This window comes from Parasteatoda tepidariorum, chromosome 7 (assembly GCF_982258835.1).
Source record: "Parasteatoda tepidariorum strain Cologne lab strain chromosome 7, Ptep-v5.0, whole genome shotgun sequence".
NCBI classification, from domain to species: Eukaryota; Metazoa; Arthropoda; class Arachnida; order Araneae; family Theridiidae; genus Parasteatoda; species Parasteatoda tepidariorum.
In genome coordinates, this window is record NC_141761.1 from 87,800,729 (window position 1) to 87,818,991 (window position 18,263).

An 18,263-nucleotide genomic window follows, 5' to 3' on the forward strand; every position below is an offset into this window, starting at 1 on the left:
GACATTCACCGGCTAAAGTCGACATTCCCTTGATTTCGGCCATTCACGGTAACATATATATATATATATATATATATATATATATATATATATATATATATATATATATATATATATATATATATATATATATATATATATATATATATATATATATATATATATATATATATATATATATATATATATATCAGTGGAGCATCGTTTATACGACGCCGAAGGGACCACCGAAAAACGTCGTATAAACGATAACGTCGTATAATCGATTTTTACTTCTAAAACTGAAACTAACTCTGTTTTAAGTTAATTTTAATGTTTAACGTGTTGATTTACATAAATTTCTAAATTAGACAAAGCAAAACAAACAAATAACCAAAGAAGAAAAATTGCAGTGAGCAATTTGAATGTATGATACCTTTAATTATATTTTCTTACTATTAGTCTCTACAATGCTTTGAATAGCGAGTTGAACTTACTGCTCTCTATGATGCAATTTTAGATTTCTAATCGCGGCCAAATCTAATGGCTGAAGCCAGCGCACTTGTGCAATTTGCAGGAAAAAAGAGAGCTTTCACATTTTCCAAAATAATTAGTATCGATGGGTGCGCTGGACATTGGTCGATGAATAGCAAAATTTTTCGTTTTTACCTCTTCATAACATTGTCTAGTTTTTTCAGTCATCTAGTAAAAATTACCGTCGTCATCCAAGCATTCTTGTTAGCACCCTTTTCTGTATAATTCATGTTGGCAAATTGCGCCCTTTTTTAAAATACACAAGAAAAGATAAAAAATTAAATAAACGTGAGCAAAATCTAAAAACCGACGTATAACTGATTCTGTGCGTCGTATAAACGATATATTTTTACATTAAAATGAATAGGAATGATTTGGGACCACACTAAAACGTCGTATAAATGTAAACGTCGTATAAGTGATCGTCGTATAAACGATGCTCCACTGATATATATATATATATATATATATATATATATATATATAGTTCAAAATGTGGAGAAAACATGGGAAAATTACAGAACAATGAAAAAAGTGGAAAAGAGAAATTTAATCCTAAAAATAAAAAGAACAAAAAACCGGGGGGAAAAATTCCGTAACAAAAGGGGAAAATATTTTAAAAAATCCGGCAAATTTAAAGATATAATCTTTTCATCAACTCACACGACTATATCCGCAAAAAAGAGTGCTTTCTAATATTGTATCAATACAGCCAAAGCAAAATATATTGATTTTCTTCGTGTTTTTTGTTTATATTTATTATGCTTTATTCATATATATATATATATATATATACACAATGTATAATACATATATATATATACTATATATATATATATATATAAATAAATAAATACAAGAAAACACTAAGAAAGTTAAGAAAAACAATAAGTATCATTTATTGCGCTTAAGCTGCAAGTAAACAGCACTCATTAGATAAGTTCAAAATGAAGAATAAAACAAAGAAAAATTATAGATATAAGAAAAAAAAAAGGGGGTGGGAAATAATAAGTAAAAAAAATAACAAACAACATTTTATTAAAAAAAAAAAAAAAGTGGAATGTTAATTAAAAAACCGGAAAAAAAACCGGAAAAAAAAACCGGAAAAAAAAGATATAATCTTTTCTTCAGCCCACACGATTATATCCGCAAAACAGAGTGCTTTCTGATATTGTATCAATAAAGCCTAAGCAAAATATATTAATACAATAGTGTGAGGAGCACTCAATAATTTTTTTTTATAAAATAACTACATAAAAATAGATCATAAAAAGTAAATATAACAGGTAAAAACAGATAATAAAATAAAATAAAAAGAAAAAACATTAAAAAGGGGGGACTATAAAGCGAGTAGCAAAATCATAACAACTTACATGGACGGTTATTTTTAATGGACGGTTTTAATTAACATTCCACTTTTTTTTTTTTTTTTTTTTTTTTAATAAAATGTTGTTTGTTATTTTTTTTACTTATTATTTCCCACCCCCTTTTTTTTTTCTTATATCTATAATTTTTCTTTGTGTTATTCTTCATTTTGAACTTATATATATATATATATATATATATATACACAATGTATAATACATATATATATATACTATATATATATATATATATATATATATATATATATATATATATATATATATATATATATATATATATATATATATATATATATATATATATATATATATATATATATATATATATATATATATATATATATATATATATATTTATTTATTTATTTATTTATTTATTCATTTGATATTTTAATACACACTTTATGGTTACTTTTACAAAAAAAAATTGTGTGCGAGATATGAAAAAAAACTAACAAAGTATTTACTTCCAAATCAGACACTTTATTTGAATTAAATCTTTAACTTGAGAATATTGTTTTTATATTCATTATAATTTTTCTGATTCTACATTAAACATCTTTATGACACCTCCATAGAAATTCGCATTTAATAAGATTTTAAAAAAACAAAAGAAACGAGAAAAAAATACAAATATTCGGTAGAAACGGTGTTTCAAGACCACTCTGTACTATAATATAATACAAACAATTCAGTTCTAAAGTAAAGAAATTTTTTTATCAAAATTATCGAAAATCTTCGATGACATTAAATAGTCAACACCATTTTTTTCCTGTTGACTAGTTTATCTTCTTTTGTGAACTCTAAAGTATTAAACGTCTTCTGTTAAAATCGAGCAAAAAAAAAAAATACTCATTTCAATATTTTCATTGTTTAAATGATTATTAAAATATTGTTCATATATTTTTCCTGAAATGTTTACTTTCAAGAAATGCGTTAAAATATCAAAATAGCTGGCCACCATTCATCAACACCTTTATTATAAGTTCTCACTCCCAAACACTATTTTCCCAAGCACAAGGAAATAGACAAATTAAAATCTTTGAAAAATCAATCCAATAACTTGTAAGAATGAATTATTTTTCTCTGTGACGTAAATACAACAATTATAATTCCATCTCCATTTAGTATTAATTGCTAGAAGCATTGCGTCATACTTGCATAGAAAGCCCTTGAAATCGATAAAAATAAATAACATTAAGTGTAATTTTAATTGATAATTCTCAGACTGTCGCCTTTAGTCTATTTTTACCGATACGATATTAGCATGCAAATTAAATATAAACGTTAAGGTGATGGAAACTCATTTTGGTCATCTTCCGTCAGTAGAATGTAGTATATATATACATAATTTACATAATTACATAATTTATAATATACATAATTATAGGGCTATAGTTGTGTAGTTATTCATACAGAAAATGAGATTGTGCTTCGACCTCTGAAATCATGAAGCAAACCTACAATGTTAAAAATTACGGTAAAAAGTACCTGCACTCAGTTTGCCGGTACTTTTTACCGTAAAATCCATGTTTATACCGGAAGAAAAAAAATCTGATAAACCATAATTTTTAAAGAATTTATAAGAATAAATATTAATTTAAAATATTAATATTAAAATATTACTAAAAATTAAATAATTATTTAAAAAATTATACTAATATTAAAATATTAATTTTTAAAGTAATAATTGCTGTAAAACCTCTAAATTCCTTTATTGAATAAATATTACTTTAAAAATTATAGTGCAATATTTTATGGTAAAAAATGGATTTTACGATGATGCGCTAAAAGTGCCAGTGCTTTATATATACCGTGATTTGATCCGGAATTTTTTACTATGTAGATAACTGCATACTTTTTACGGAAAGCGTAGCGTAGTAATTAAGATTCTTTTTCGTTAATTTGTCCACACCTTTATAAGGGAATGTTTATAAATATTTTTGAGCCTCTCTTTCTTTTGGTCACACATAGTGGTTAAGTTGAAGTGTCACACTTCACCTTAACCCCTACCATATGCAACGTTAGATAATTAAAAAAAATATTACTGCAATTTAAAAATAAAATTATAGATCATACTTGAAATCTCATTTTTGAACTTAAACTGTGTGTTTTGATGACATTTGTGAGCCTGACAGCAATAATTGTTAGATGTGTGCTTATTTTGATGAAAAATATGAACTAATACAAAAACGAATCTTATAAAGATATTAAATTTGGTAGTTTTAAATGTTTTAATTTTAACCAACATGTGAGATGCTACACTTCTTGATACAATCCCCCCCCCCCCTTTGCCTCAAATTGTTAAAAAACCCTCCATCTCCTCTAAGTGTGCCGTTATTTGTGATCGGCGCCTGTGGGGGTGAGAGGGGGGAATGTCCGTAATAAAATGATATTTGGAAGAGATTACTAGATTTTATAATTTTATAAACTTATTCGTTGAACAACCGATCCTATTTTTGGGTTTACGACTACTAATGTTCAACTCCGTAGCCTTGTAATTTTAAACCCAATCCAGAAGACAAGGGAACTCCTAGATCAAGATTTGGGGGAAATTTGCCTTCGTGGAGGACTGTTTTTGATGAAACTATCCCGCATTTGCTTTACATGCTGAGGAAACCCACGAAAATCTCTCTTGGTTAGCCTGACGCCAAGGGGACTCTAACCCACGATCGTCTACTACTGAGGATATTTCACGTCAGTACTGTAGTCGGTGCAAGCCGGATGCGTACCGACCAGATTCGAACCCGGTTCGCCTCATTGGAAGACGAACACTCTATCCCCTGAGCTATGAGTGCTCAAGATTAATAGATTAAGACTTTTAAGTTATTACAAACATAGTAAGGTTTGAGAAAAATATTTATTTATGAAAATGATGTCAACTTGAGTTAAACATCAGGCACCAAGTGCGTTAAAGATTTATAAACAACCTATAAGATTTATAGGCAAATTCAAAGCAGCATGAGGACCTTCGAGGAAAAACTGCGTTATTCATAAGCAACCTATAAGATTAATAGGCAAATTCAGTGGCAGCACTAGCAACATGAGGAACATAGGGGGGGGGGGGAATGTGTTATATGTTTATAAGGAGCCTTTAAGATTAATAGGCAAATTTAATGGCAGTATTAGCAACATGAGAACCTTCGGGCAAGAAAGGCCTGTTAAGATTTATAACCAACCTTTAAGGTTAATAGGCAATTTCAATGGCAGCATTAGCAGCATGAGGACTTTCGGAGAGGGTAGGAATTACGTTAAGATTTATAACCAACCATTAAGATTAATAGGCAAATTCAGTAGACGTGCAAGCAACATGAGGACCTTCGGGGGGGGGGATTTTAAACGGAGTTCTGCGAAAAAAAGCTTAACTCAAAATGAACATTTGAACTTTCTATTCACAAACCAGGCGACAAAACAAAATCCTCATCAGAGTATTTTGTTTTGGTTTCATGTGTCATATTTACATTACAATCTGCAAAACTTTACCAACAATAAACAATTTTATAACAATAATCTCATGATAAAAATTTTAAACTTTTTAACAAAAGTTAAAATTCATAAAAATATTTTTTACTTTAAAAAACTTTTAAATTTTTCCTTCGTGAGTTGTGAGAAAGAGGTCCTAAAATAATAAACTTGGACTAAGTGCGAATTCGGTTAACTATTTTTGCCTTAGTAAACATTTTATTTAAAATGATACAATTTACTGAAAAAAAATCAATGAAACATTTAAGCATGTCTCTTCGTAATGGTGATTAGGAGTGGCGTCTAATTTTCACCTGTCCAGGAAAATTAGGTGCCAACTCTTCAAATGAGCTAAATCTATAAAGCCTTTAACAAATTCTGACACCAAATTCTTAAACCTAAAACGTTGAAAATAAAAATCTTAGGAAATAGTTTGAAACTTAATGCTTATTAATGCATTACTAGATCGTTTGAATGATTTAAAAGCGATTTTCACACATTTTCTTTCCTTAATTACTGTTGTTTCTGCTTAATTAGTTAAAAAAAAAAACAAGAATGTTATTGCGCTCAGCCTGCGTACAGGTAAATTAAATAGATGCGTACATTAATGTACTTCTAACTTTTCTTATGTAACTGCTTGACAAACCGTGGTGACATAGATCAAGGAAATAAATTCCAAAAGCAATCGCGTTTTGTTTACCGGTAAATATTAACTGGCTAAGAATTAAGAAACTAATGACTAAGAAACTAAGAACTAGAAAATGTGACTTTATTTTAAATTTTGGAAGAGGCAATCAAAGTGATCACGGGTTGGCACCAAAAATCACGGGATTAAGGCTAATCACGGGCTAATTAAATTTTTTAAAAATAATTATTTGAAATAATTAATAATTTTACAATAGTACAATATAGTTGAATTTTTTCACTTATGTTTTATAATGTTGTGTGTTTATAAGATTTTAACATTTCATGTTTGTAATTTCAATCACGTTCTATTTAAATTTTTAAAAAATTTCGGAGCAAGAAATTTGAAAAAAACGGCTTCAGTTACACTCCTGGATAACTTTGTGTAAGTTTAATCTATCACTGACTTTTAATTGAAATGTTCATTAAATATTCATAAATTTTTAAATATTTTAATCCAAATTTGAAAAATTCTTCCTTTTAAAAAAAATATAATATTTTATTAATTTAAAGTAAGCATTTAACTCAATAAAAATAGATATTAGTATAAAACGATCCTTTAATTTAAATGAAATTTTGTAATTTAGAAGTTTTTTTGATGAAAATCAGCGTTAAAAACAGTTGTAAATTAAAATCCATAAAAATTTAATCTATGTTTTCATTTTAAATTTTTTGAAAGATGATAATCAGTATTCGGGGCAGTTCAAATATTGCGTTATTCAAAAAGGAAAGGGTTGCGATTTACTTATTTCTAGCAAGGGGCTGGAGTGGAGGGTATTAGCAATACTTAAGCTAAATCCTAAAATCCACCTATTTTCAATTTTTTTATTTTTATTTTCACATTAAAAATGTAACAGAAAAATTTAGAAAAAGGTATTAAAAATTTTTAAAGAGTTCAAAAGTTTATAAAATGAATTTAACTGTAAATTTTATTTATACGAAATTACATTTTTTATTTAAATTAAATTCTATTTTTCTTAAATTAGATTACCGTAAAAAATCTATGTTAAAATAAAAACAAGGGAGTGTGCGACCTTCTTACGTAAGCATGGGAGGAGGTTGATATTTTCTAATTTTTGTTGACAAGGGAGAAGGTGAATTCAAAATTGGCAAAAACATGAATGCGTAATTTTTGAGCAGTCTCTCATTCCACTAACTCCATAGTAAGTGTTAAATTCCTTAAAAATTATTAAAAAAATTAAATAAAAAAAAATTTGAAAAAAAACTCCGAGACATTTTTAAGCACTAGAACAGCTTAAAAAGCTAATAAAGATTTACCAAGCACTAAAAGTAAATAAAGCAGTAAATCATAATGAAAATGAGAAGTTATAATATTTAATATATTTCAAAATCGCTTCATACCAATAAGACTTCTTAGAAAGAAAAATTTCGGCAGTGATATGAAATAAAAATACCTAAATAACAGGACAAACTTTTAAAAAATTTATCATAAATTATTAACTATAAAAATGCTTAACAAAATTTTCAAATTATATCTTCTATGTATCATGTGCTATTAAAGAAAACAACAAAACTTTGTTGTACTTAAAGAAAACAACAAAAAAATTATTATTTTAAAAATTTATTTAATTTTTAACGAAATTATAAATTTTTAATATTATATTTTAATATTATAGTTGTAAATAATTTGCAATTTAACTTAATTTCATTTAAGCTTCCCGAAATAACTTTCAAATATTTTGTTTAATAACTATCACTGCAAATTTATCACCAATTAATTTCGTAATATTATCTTAATTCAATTTATTTACTTAGTGTTGATTCAGAAAGCTTTAAAGACTATAAATTCATTTAAAACACCGAAATAATATATTAAAAAAAATGAGATACCTTCAAAAATAATTCAAAAACGTGCATTCATTTTTTCAAAACCTAATCCAATTTCTAAATTTTCCCTTTTATTAGGGAAATTATTCCTAAAAGGGAATTCTTTTCCTAAGAGGGTGTGGCGCGCGGGGGAGAGGATGCAACACGTAGAACATGCTTTCTAAGCACTTGCAAATGCATGAATGAATAGCGATGTTTACAGAGAATAATCCGAACAGGGACTTACTTGCAACAAAGCAATCACTATCCGTGTATTTCCGGATTGAACCGCTATTGTACTGATAGTCGTGGTAGCCGGATTGTTCGAAGACATTATTCCATCCATATTTCTGCAGATGATTTCGGGGCTGGAAGCCGCCATTCGGCAAGCCCCTACGCGACTCGAAAGCAGACGATCAACTGGGTAGGTTTAAAAAGCGGGTCAGCTGGATACGCAAAGGAAAGTGGAAGAAAAAATCGCTTGCTGAGAGTGAGGTACGAAAGGAAGGATGACTTTGAACTGTTCTGTTTTCTCAGCGCCGTTCTTTTTCACCATCCTCGCCTCATCTCGCGCACCCCTCTTAGTATTCTGGGGATCGTCTGATAAAAAATGACGCCCACAAAGCACCCAGACCGAATTGGCCTATTCATAGCATATCTAAGGACTGGAATTTATAGGAGAAATAAATTTCTTTCATGCGAAAAAAAGTAAATAAAAAGAAAAAAAAATCTGTCACCCTCAGAAATAGCTACTGATACAGATTAGTTCTACATTCGAAAACGTTTATGCTCGTAAATTTCTGTTTTAGATAAGGAAACGAAGTGAGAAGATGAAATGAAAAAGATTCGGAAGAAGAAAAAAAGAAATCTTCAAAGTTTAGTTTTCTTCTTTCATTCTTTTCTTTTTTTCTCCCCCTCCCCTTTTTAACGAGTCGTATGAAATTAAAGCAAAGCTTTTTTTTCTTCGTAAGTTTCCATATTAGCATGTCAGAAAAAAAAAATTTTTAGAAAACTATTTTGTACGGAAACTAATATTAATTTTTTTTCGAAGTATATTTATTTGTATCCAAAATAAGCAATTTTAATTACTTTATTTCTCTTATTTATGTTTTTGTTAAAATATAATTTTATTAATGTGCACGATATCTTCTTTCAATGAAAAAGTATACAGGGTGATTCTACGATCATGGACAAACTTGAAGAGATGAGTAAGCATATGAAAACATGTATGTTTTGTATAGGAATAAAGGGTCTGAAGCAGTGGTTCCTGAACTTTTTTGTCTCGCAGACCCCTTCCCATGTTTTTCGGTTTTTTAAATTTCTAACTGTAGTGATGTGTAGAGTGAAAAACTTAAGAAAAAAACACAGGTTAATTTTATACATTTGTTAATTAAATTCAAACTAATTTAATTTAATGTAAATGGAATAAAATAGTGTACTGTAAAACCCGTACTTCGCTACTAACATTATAATAGCGGAAATAAGTTTGCATACAAAACAGTAGTAGTGAATTGTCGGTCTGTTTGTTACGTTTTCACGTAAAAACCAAACAACAAATCTCAGTGATCTTGTGCGCAGATAACTACTTTTATAAATTATAACTACTTTTATAAAATTATGTAGAATGTAGATAGATATGTGTGTTTATATTATAAGATAGTATAATGTAAGTAAATAGGTACTATCAGTGTATGTTGATTATTCCATTCATGAAATGCCAAAATTAAAAGTCACGACCTGCTTATATGAGATCCACTATCGTTGACCCCTATTTTCATTTCATGGACCCCCAATTTTTTTTTCACTTGACATGAACCCCTTGCAGGTTGTCGTCGACCCCTGGGGGTCGATATAGACCCCTTTGGGAATCACTGGTCTAAAGTGATGTTATAAGGTAGGAGTACAAAAAATGACATGGCAGGAAAATGTATATTTATTTATAAAATTAACTCAACTTGCTTCTTCTCAGCAATATATTATTCACAATAAATGCTCAAAAATTACGATCACTAACATGAAGGTAAACTACTGCTGTGATTGGCTAAGAAGGCAGCGGGTAGAGGGCGGTAATGAGCTTGGCTAACCGCGATCCGGTGCATCAATGTGATTCGCCATTGTGATTTCGAGCGTAGTGGTTGAGTTTACACATGGTGAAAACGCTGAACATTTATTGTGAATACTATATTGGTGCAAAGAAGCAGTTCGCATTGATTTTGTTAAAAAAAAAACACATTCTTAGAGATCAATGCGTTTTTCAAATCTGCATAACCATCGTCTTAAAATAATGTGAAATATAGGTATTATAAATATAACATTTTGGCTTAGAAGGGATTAAAATAAAAAATTATTTTAAAACGTTTCAGAACATGTTCTTCGTTCTATTTCACCATAATGCTTAAGAAAAAATTGACTTATCAACCTACCTATAATTTGGCTAGCTATCATGATCAGGACTACCCAACCTTAAAAGTGTTAAGCAGCGTTCCATGCACCCCCTCACCCCAAAAAAGAAACTGAGATAATGTAGCAATTGTTTGAACTATGGAGAACATTTTATAATGACATTTGCTTCGACGGCATTCACAACTTCTATAAATGATAAATGTTGAAAGTTTTTGTATAAAATGCAGTAAATTATCATTACTAACCAGTGAGAGACACTATATCTGTGCATTTCCATCTCATGTGTTGTCGCTAATATGTTGGGAAAGAGGAGTAGCAAAAGTGATGAGAATATCTCGGATTTTGAGTTTTGTTAACTTTTTCAGCAACAGTTACCACCATGAAACGCGAACTACAACAATTTTCTAGCATTGTTCATGTTTAATCTAAACACCAACAATCAATTACTAAAAAAAAAGTAAACTATGTACTCACTTCTTTCAGTTTCTCTTCTAGTTGCTTTAATTTCTCATCATTAGAATCACTGGCCTGTTTGATTTGTGGAGTGACACTTTGCCATTTTTCGGAACGGTTTATTCCAAAAGACTGCTGTTGAAAGGAAATACTTGTCATGCTATGAGATTCAGTGACTTCTTTGGAATAAATAACTTTCGATACATCTGTTCTATTTTTATCGCCATCTTGCTTGGACCCCGGATAAGAAGAAACACCATAGCTGACAGTTTCGGACTTACCAGCGTGAGAGCTATCAGAAGATTTCTCTTTTTCTGGAACGCTCTTGAAATATTTTGATTTCAAACCCTCTATTTCTGACAACAAACTTGCTTTGTCAGACGTAAGGGGTGAGCCTTTTGGAAATTCTTCTGCGTATGACATTTTTTGAATGCCCCCATGTGGTTCATCCACAAGCGTAACCTTATGAATCTTCTCAGACGTAGTTGGCATTGTTGATTGTGAATCCGTAACCGTCTGCGTTTTAAACTTTTCTTCAACACCACCGGCCTTGACCACCGTTTGTATTTCGTATGATTTCTTTACTTCAGTTTTAACCTCTTTGGCTTCCTTCTTTGTGATCACAGAAGAGTATTTTGTGGGTTCATAAGAGGTAGCCAATTTCGGTGATACAGCAACAGCCACTTCGGTTCCTTTTGTTTGATCACCAGCTGTTGAAATGTGTGGAAATTGGCTGCCAGTACCAATAGGATTGCTATCGGCAATATTCGACTGGCAGATGGGTGAAGTATGACTTCCTGGTTGTACTGTTGATGTAAACTTTTTCGTTTTTGGTTCATGCGTCCCAGTAACAGCTGCATACTCTTTGACTTCTGTCGTTTGTACAGCTGGCTTGGAAGTAGTAACAGAAGATTGACCATTCAATGGTAAATCTTCCACGTTGTCATCAGACACATATTCTTCTGGAATGTCATCATCGATAGATTTAAAATCATCTAAAGTAGCTTCTTCTGATACAGCAGAGCACCAATCATCTACACCAGAGATGCTTGTACTCCGCCAAGTATCGGGAGAACGAGCAGATACATATTCTGAGGCTGATTCGATACTTGCAGGCTCCTCGTTGAAATAAGAACTTTGGACTTGCTGAAGATTTTTCTCTGCGTCTGACATGGTTTGCTGGATACGAACAGCCGCACTGCTTGAAAGCAAATTCACCCTGAAAATTTTATATTCTTTAGTAAATGTTTAGTAAACTCCAAATTTAAATTCATTCTATCATACAAGCTATAAACATCCGAGATTAAATTAGATTTACCCTTTGACGCATATGGGACACCGGTGTCTTTTTTTATATATTTTTTTCTCATACAAGTAAAAATATATTTTAATTTTTTTTTAAATTATAACAAAAATGTGAAATAGTTTTTTTTTAAAAAAAAATTCTGTTAAATTATCGGACTTATATTTACACTAAAATACAAAGCCCAAAAAAAAGTAGTTAGAAATTTCTTTCATTCATATTTAAAAATTCATCAATAATTGATTTGGTAAATTAAAGAAATGTCAATGTTAAATTGTTGTTTCTCTTAGATCTAAATAGCTGCAATTAAATGAAAAAATTTGAAAAATTATTGTTTAGAAGTGAGCCATATTTCAAAGATTTCACCTTCAACGCAGAAAAAAGCCACCGGTGTTTCATAATCAAAAATTATTATAACACTAAATATAATATGTGACTTAGTTCGACCTAAATTAATACAAATTGAAGAAAAAAAGGGGGGAAATATGTTTAATAGAACTTTTGCGATAAAGAGTTAAATACAAATTTACTAGTTATCATTTTTTAAAATGAAAGTAAAATTAACTCATTTAATTGACACGTAAAAAAAAAAGAGTTTTAAAAAAATCTTAATTTTGTTTCTATTCGTCTCATCTTTACGATTTAAAGGAGCTTTAGGGTTCCACATGTACATATGAAACCCTTGTGGTTAGCAGTTATAGAATACATTTCTGCAGAGTAGAAAAGAAGCTGAAAGCTCTAATCCAGTCACAAGAAAAAAGTTAAAAGCAAACTATACGAAAAATATTATGCCAATGGAAAGTTTAGAAAGACCTACAGCAATCAATTTAATAAACTTCAAAACAATTTGATTTCTTTTCTCTCTGTACATCAGAAGTTTTCAATAAATGACGTCACACTTTTTTCTAATATTTTTGACCCCCCCCCTTACCTTTATCACAAAGTATTATCAAAGTATTACCATCACTATATTACCAACCCCATAAACATATTCTAATAATTCAGAAAAAAACACGTTATGCATCATATTTCAAATTTTACTTTTAAAATTAAACTAAGCTTCTTAGAAAACTTGTTAGCAGAATTCTAATAATTATTGAATGTGTACTTGTTTTTATGTAATGAAAGAAAGGAAAAATATTCAAAACAAATAATATTTAAACTGATTTTTAATATTTTTATTTTAACCAAAATGTGGGACGTTACATTTGTTATCATCTTCTCAATTACCCCTGTTATCAACTGTCATAATTTCATGAAAACCCTTTCCCCCCTCCAAGTGAGATATCATTTATGGTACACTCCTTATTACAGAAGATGGTTAAAGTAAGGTAAACACCACTTATAAATTTTTAAAAACCATATCTTTTAATGCAGCAGCTCTAGAAGATTTTTTTATGTTAAAATTGTTGGCATGTTTTGAAAAATTATGATCAAAACTGTCGAAAATTAATGATCATGACAAAGATTATGATCAATGCTTAATGTATCTATACTAAGCTTGCACTAATTACAGCAATAAGATCCTTGAATTTTTAAATTGTATAAATATGGGTTTTAGTCAACCAATTGATCACTTTAATTTACAAAATTTCTTTGCATTTTTATAAATATGCAGACAAATTTTGTATGCTATACATATTAATTTAAAAAGTGGCTTATTGGCATGGATATATATATATATATATATATATTAAATTGCTTTCATTAAAAGACAAGCTTAAGTATAGACTTATACCACTATAACTTTTGCGTAAATGCAACTACCTTTCATTGATATTGAATTAATAACTCATTTTTAAACTTTTAACTATAATCTTTCAAAATAAACTTTAAATTTTTAAATCTTAAATTTTTTTATGGCAACTACACTGAGAGAAAATACTATATCTATTAATACAATTCACATATTCTTTTAACCGTCCTCGCCCCCCCCCCTGATAGTTGTTAATTGTTGTCGAATTAAATGAGTATATAACCAAGTATATAATTGAGTATATAACCAAGTCATTTAATTAATGAGTCTCTATAAATGTATCATTATAAGTGTGTTCAAATCAATATTAAACCGAAATGTTTGTTCAAATTGTAATATTGAATATAATTTGTAGTGTATGATAAGAGTGTTGCATGAGTGATTTATTTTTCATTAAACGGTCTCTGAGAATATTAGCCTTTAATTCCATAATAATATATTTTAAATTTATTCAATGCTCAATCAGTTTACCTTCAAATAAAACCTGTAAAATCTGCAAAGAAAGAAGAGAAAGGCAGAAACATCTTGCAAATTTTTAATCTAATTATAGGATTTTCAAGTACTGAGGGTGATACATCTGTATGGTTCAATAGACTAGTCTCAAATGTGCCAAATTATTTGTGCAAACGATATTTATATTAAGAAATTAAACTCAAAAGCACACTTTTTTTTTTTTAATAAACATGCCTTTTTTCGCATGTTTATTCGAGTCTTGATTTTTAAAATATGGAGCATATCCCCAAATTTAATGATCCAATTCAATAGTTTAGACTGGACAATGGCAGGATGGAATATTAATTTCACTTTTTTCACACTGTATTGAATAGTAACAAGATACTTATTTTTTATTTAATTTTCTTCGCTCAAAAACTATTTAATAATTTTGTTAAAATGTTGGGTTTTCTCAATTCAATTGCATTGAAAAAAAAATAATAAAAACTTTTTAATATTATGTTTAAAACATATTTTGACCATTCGTAAAATAAATGAATAAAAAAAATTTAAGTAAAATTGTTTTTGTACTAATAAGTTTTGTAATTTTGTTCTAAATAAATTGTATAATTACATAAAATAGTTTAGGAAATATGGGGACATACGCAAAAAACTGAAATTATTAAAGGGACAAAACTTTCAACCCCCCTCCTGCCTAAATTATTGGGATCATATTATAAAAAGATAACATTGATCTAGTTTACTTTTTATTTAATAGTAAAAGAGACTTACTTTTTATTTAATATTCTTCTCTCAAAAACTATTTGATAATATTTGTTAAAATGTTGGGTTTTCTCAATTCAATTGCATTGAAAAAAAAATAATAACATTTTTTTTATATAATGTTTAAAACATATTTTGACCATTAGTAAAATAAATGAATAAAAAAAAATTAAGTAGAATTATTTTTGTACAGAAAAGTTTTATAATTTTGTTCTAAATAAATTGTATAATTATATAAAATAGTTTAAGAAATATGGGGACATGCGCAAAAAACTGAAATTATTATTAAGGGGACAAAACTTTCAACCTCTTTCCTGCCTAAATTATTGGTACCATATTATAAAAAGATAACATTAATCTTGTTTATTTTTTATTTAATTAATTTTTCATTAACATATTAAATAAGAGAAATTTATAAATTACATTGTTAAATTGTTATCAATAAATCAATAAATGAAATAAAAATAATAAAATCATAAAGGTATAAACATTTTTTTCTCATTTTCATTTACTATTTGACCATTTTGTTTTAACGCTTCTACGCATTGTGGATAAGGAGCGCCTTCTGTCGGTGTTTTCAGAAATTAAAATCACGCAGCTAACGTAAAAATTTTAGTTCAAAAGTTATTTCTTTATTTGTTTTAATTACGAATTTTCTTTTTACAAAAAGGGGTAATTTTTTAGATAAGCCTAGTTTCATAAAAAGGAATATATTTATTAACTATCCAAAAAATGAATCTAAATAACAACAAAGTTTGAATAATAAGTGTTGGCATTAATTTAGAGATATTTTCCATTGATAAGCTCACAATTTTTTTTAAGGTATATTGTTAAACGATTTAAAATGTGATATTCTGATTCTTGGTTTAATTTTAAGCGGAATTTATGCTAGAAGTTTTCTCAAAAAATACACATTCTTCTGAGGGAATTTGAGGGGTTACATAATAATTAAAAACATTAATTTCCTTCAACTTTATTGTTTCATATTTCAAAAATTTTTTACTTGGTTAATAGAGTAAATTATGAGAAACTAAATAAGAATCTGGTCAATAATGGAAATCTATTATTAGTTAACTGGGAGAAAAAAAAAGCTACTACACTTTCGATTTTAATTTTCATCCAATTTACATAAACGCTACTAATTAATTATTTTACCAGCTTTATATAGTAGAATTAGAAAGAATAAATTATTTTATCAAAGTATCACACTGATATCACACCAAAACATCACATCGATATCAATTGCAGATTGCAAAAAGGTTTTCAATCAGTTCGATTTTGGCATTTAATTAGACAAACGCTGTGCATAAAAAAGACATACTCTGAGCCCGGAAATTTACGTTAGTTATATTAAAATTAAGAGTAAATTGAGCAAAATTTCAGTGAATAATTATAAATAATAAATTAAATTTAAACGATATCATTAAAATTCGGATAATGTATATCCATAAGTCATTCAACCACTCAGAACTTCAACTTGTACTTAAAATAAAACGTTCTTTGTTTCGAAGTATTAAAAAAAAGGAAAGTAGCCTGAAAGGTCTCTACTTTTAAGGCTTCTAAGTAAATCAGATTTATTTAATTTAACCAGGGAATATTATGAAGAGAAAAGATGAATTTAGCAGTTCTTCAATTTAATTGGCATGAGGAGAAAAAAAATTATCTTAAAATTACCCTACAAGTAATAATAACATTTCTGGTAAAAAAAAACAATCAAAACGAAAAAGCCTAATTTCGGTTAATACAACTAACATGTACGATAATTCATTATTAATTTTTTATCATGATTTATTGATTTTACTGTTCGTATGGTAACGATTAAACGAAAATTATGGTTTTCAAAACTGTACTTCTTTTTACCATGCATTTGTTAAAAAATACAAAACATAAAAGTAAATTTAAGCGAAATGTGGTTTTTATACTACGCTCTGAGGCATCATTATATCAAATTTTACCGCATTTACGAATTTTATCACTTTTTATAAGACCATGTTTTATTGTTAATATTATCAATATTAATATCAACGCAATTTGGTACAAATTACCGAATTTATTGGTACTCTTCTTGAGCCAGAAACACGCGTAAATTTTATCATATTCAGGTAATTTTGACCTTACTTTTTTTCTCAAAGCAGACCAAGAACGCTCTAATGATGTTATAAACAATACATTTTTTGCTAAATTCGTAGTCGATAAGAAATCGCTACAAGTTGGGCGTAATTTTCATATTTTAAAAAGTATAAAGGAAAATGATATATGTACCTTAACTTAATCCATCGGGTTTTTTTTCAACAAAAAACATTTAGTTAGCACAACCGACTTGTGTACAAGTAAAAGCATCGAAACGAAACTCACTTAATTATTGAACTTACTCACTTAATTATTGATCATGACTCACTTAATTATTGAAAATAATAACAATTTCATATTAATCGTAGACCTAGCTAACGAAGTTCCTATGTTACTTGATTAATTTTAGTAGCGGTTAAAACCTGACTTATGAAAATCATTATGAACAAATTAGACAAAGACGTATTAGCAAACTAAACATATAAGCATTAAATGATATAAAAAGAATATTGTATCAAAGTGGTTTACACAATGTACTCACAATTCCAAAACATCGTCGTGTGGCAGGAAAGGGAAACAAAGTTAGACTCAATTTAAAACGTGGCTGGCGCTCAGAAGAGTGATTCCTGCCAGACGCGTGTTTCTATCTTTGTACACTCCAAGAACTACCCCTCCGCGCTCATGGAGGAAACGGTATTTTAATGAAGTCAGGCACCCTTATTCAAGAGTTTCCCTCACTAGAGACCCTGCTTATAAATCCTTACAAATACCTTTCCTTTTTTCTAATATTAGTTTAATTGCTAGGACAAAGAAACCGTCTGTTAAGTGAGAGGAATGCTTGTTGAGACGTTTTGAATTTAATGTTTCCTTTATTCTACACCTTTCGGGATATAATATAGTTGTTGGCGGTGAATCTATAATGGTTAGAAGAGCCATTTTAAAGACAAGTGACAGTTTTCTGACTGTTTTTTGTTAGTTCTTTCCTTGTTTTGTCCAGTTGCATAACACTCTCATATAAAAAACGGTTCCGCATTAAGTCTTATCTGGAAAAATTGCTGCACTGTAAAAAATTTCGGATCAAATTACAGTATAAAAAATCGGCATTCAAGATGTTCCTAATTTTTAAAATAAAATCCATTTTTATCACACATACCGTAATTTTCTCAACAACAACTACGGTAAAATCACTGAA

The 18,263-nt window shown here is 28.7% G+C and overlaps 1 protein-coding gene across 7 annotated transcripts in view; it reads right to left on the reverse strand.

Moving 5' to 3' along the window:
* LOC107439667 (uncharacterized) overlaps positions 1–17,754 on the reverse strand; it is a 392,882-nt gene extending 375,128 nt beyond the window's left edge. For 6 of the 7 annotated variants that reach the window (XM_087168223.1, XM_087168215.1, XM_087168217.1 and 3 more), the window contains exons 1-2: positions 17,613–17,754; positions 10,749–11,946 (exon numbers count right to left, since the gene is read on the reverse strand). In XM_087168223.1, coding sequence (XP_087024349.1) covers positions 10,749–11,900 — 1,152 coding nt within the window. In that variant the 5' untranslated portion in view covers positions 11,901–11,946; positions 17,613–17,754. Of the gene's footprint in view, positions 1–8,118; positions 8,474–10,748; positions 11,947–17,612 lie in introns of those variants that run through there. The other variant, XM_087168216.1, reaches the window with a different exon arrangement.
* Positions 17,755–18,263: the final 509 nt, after the last annotated feature.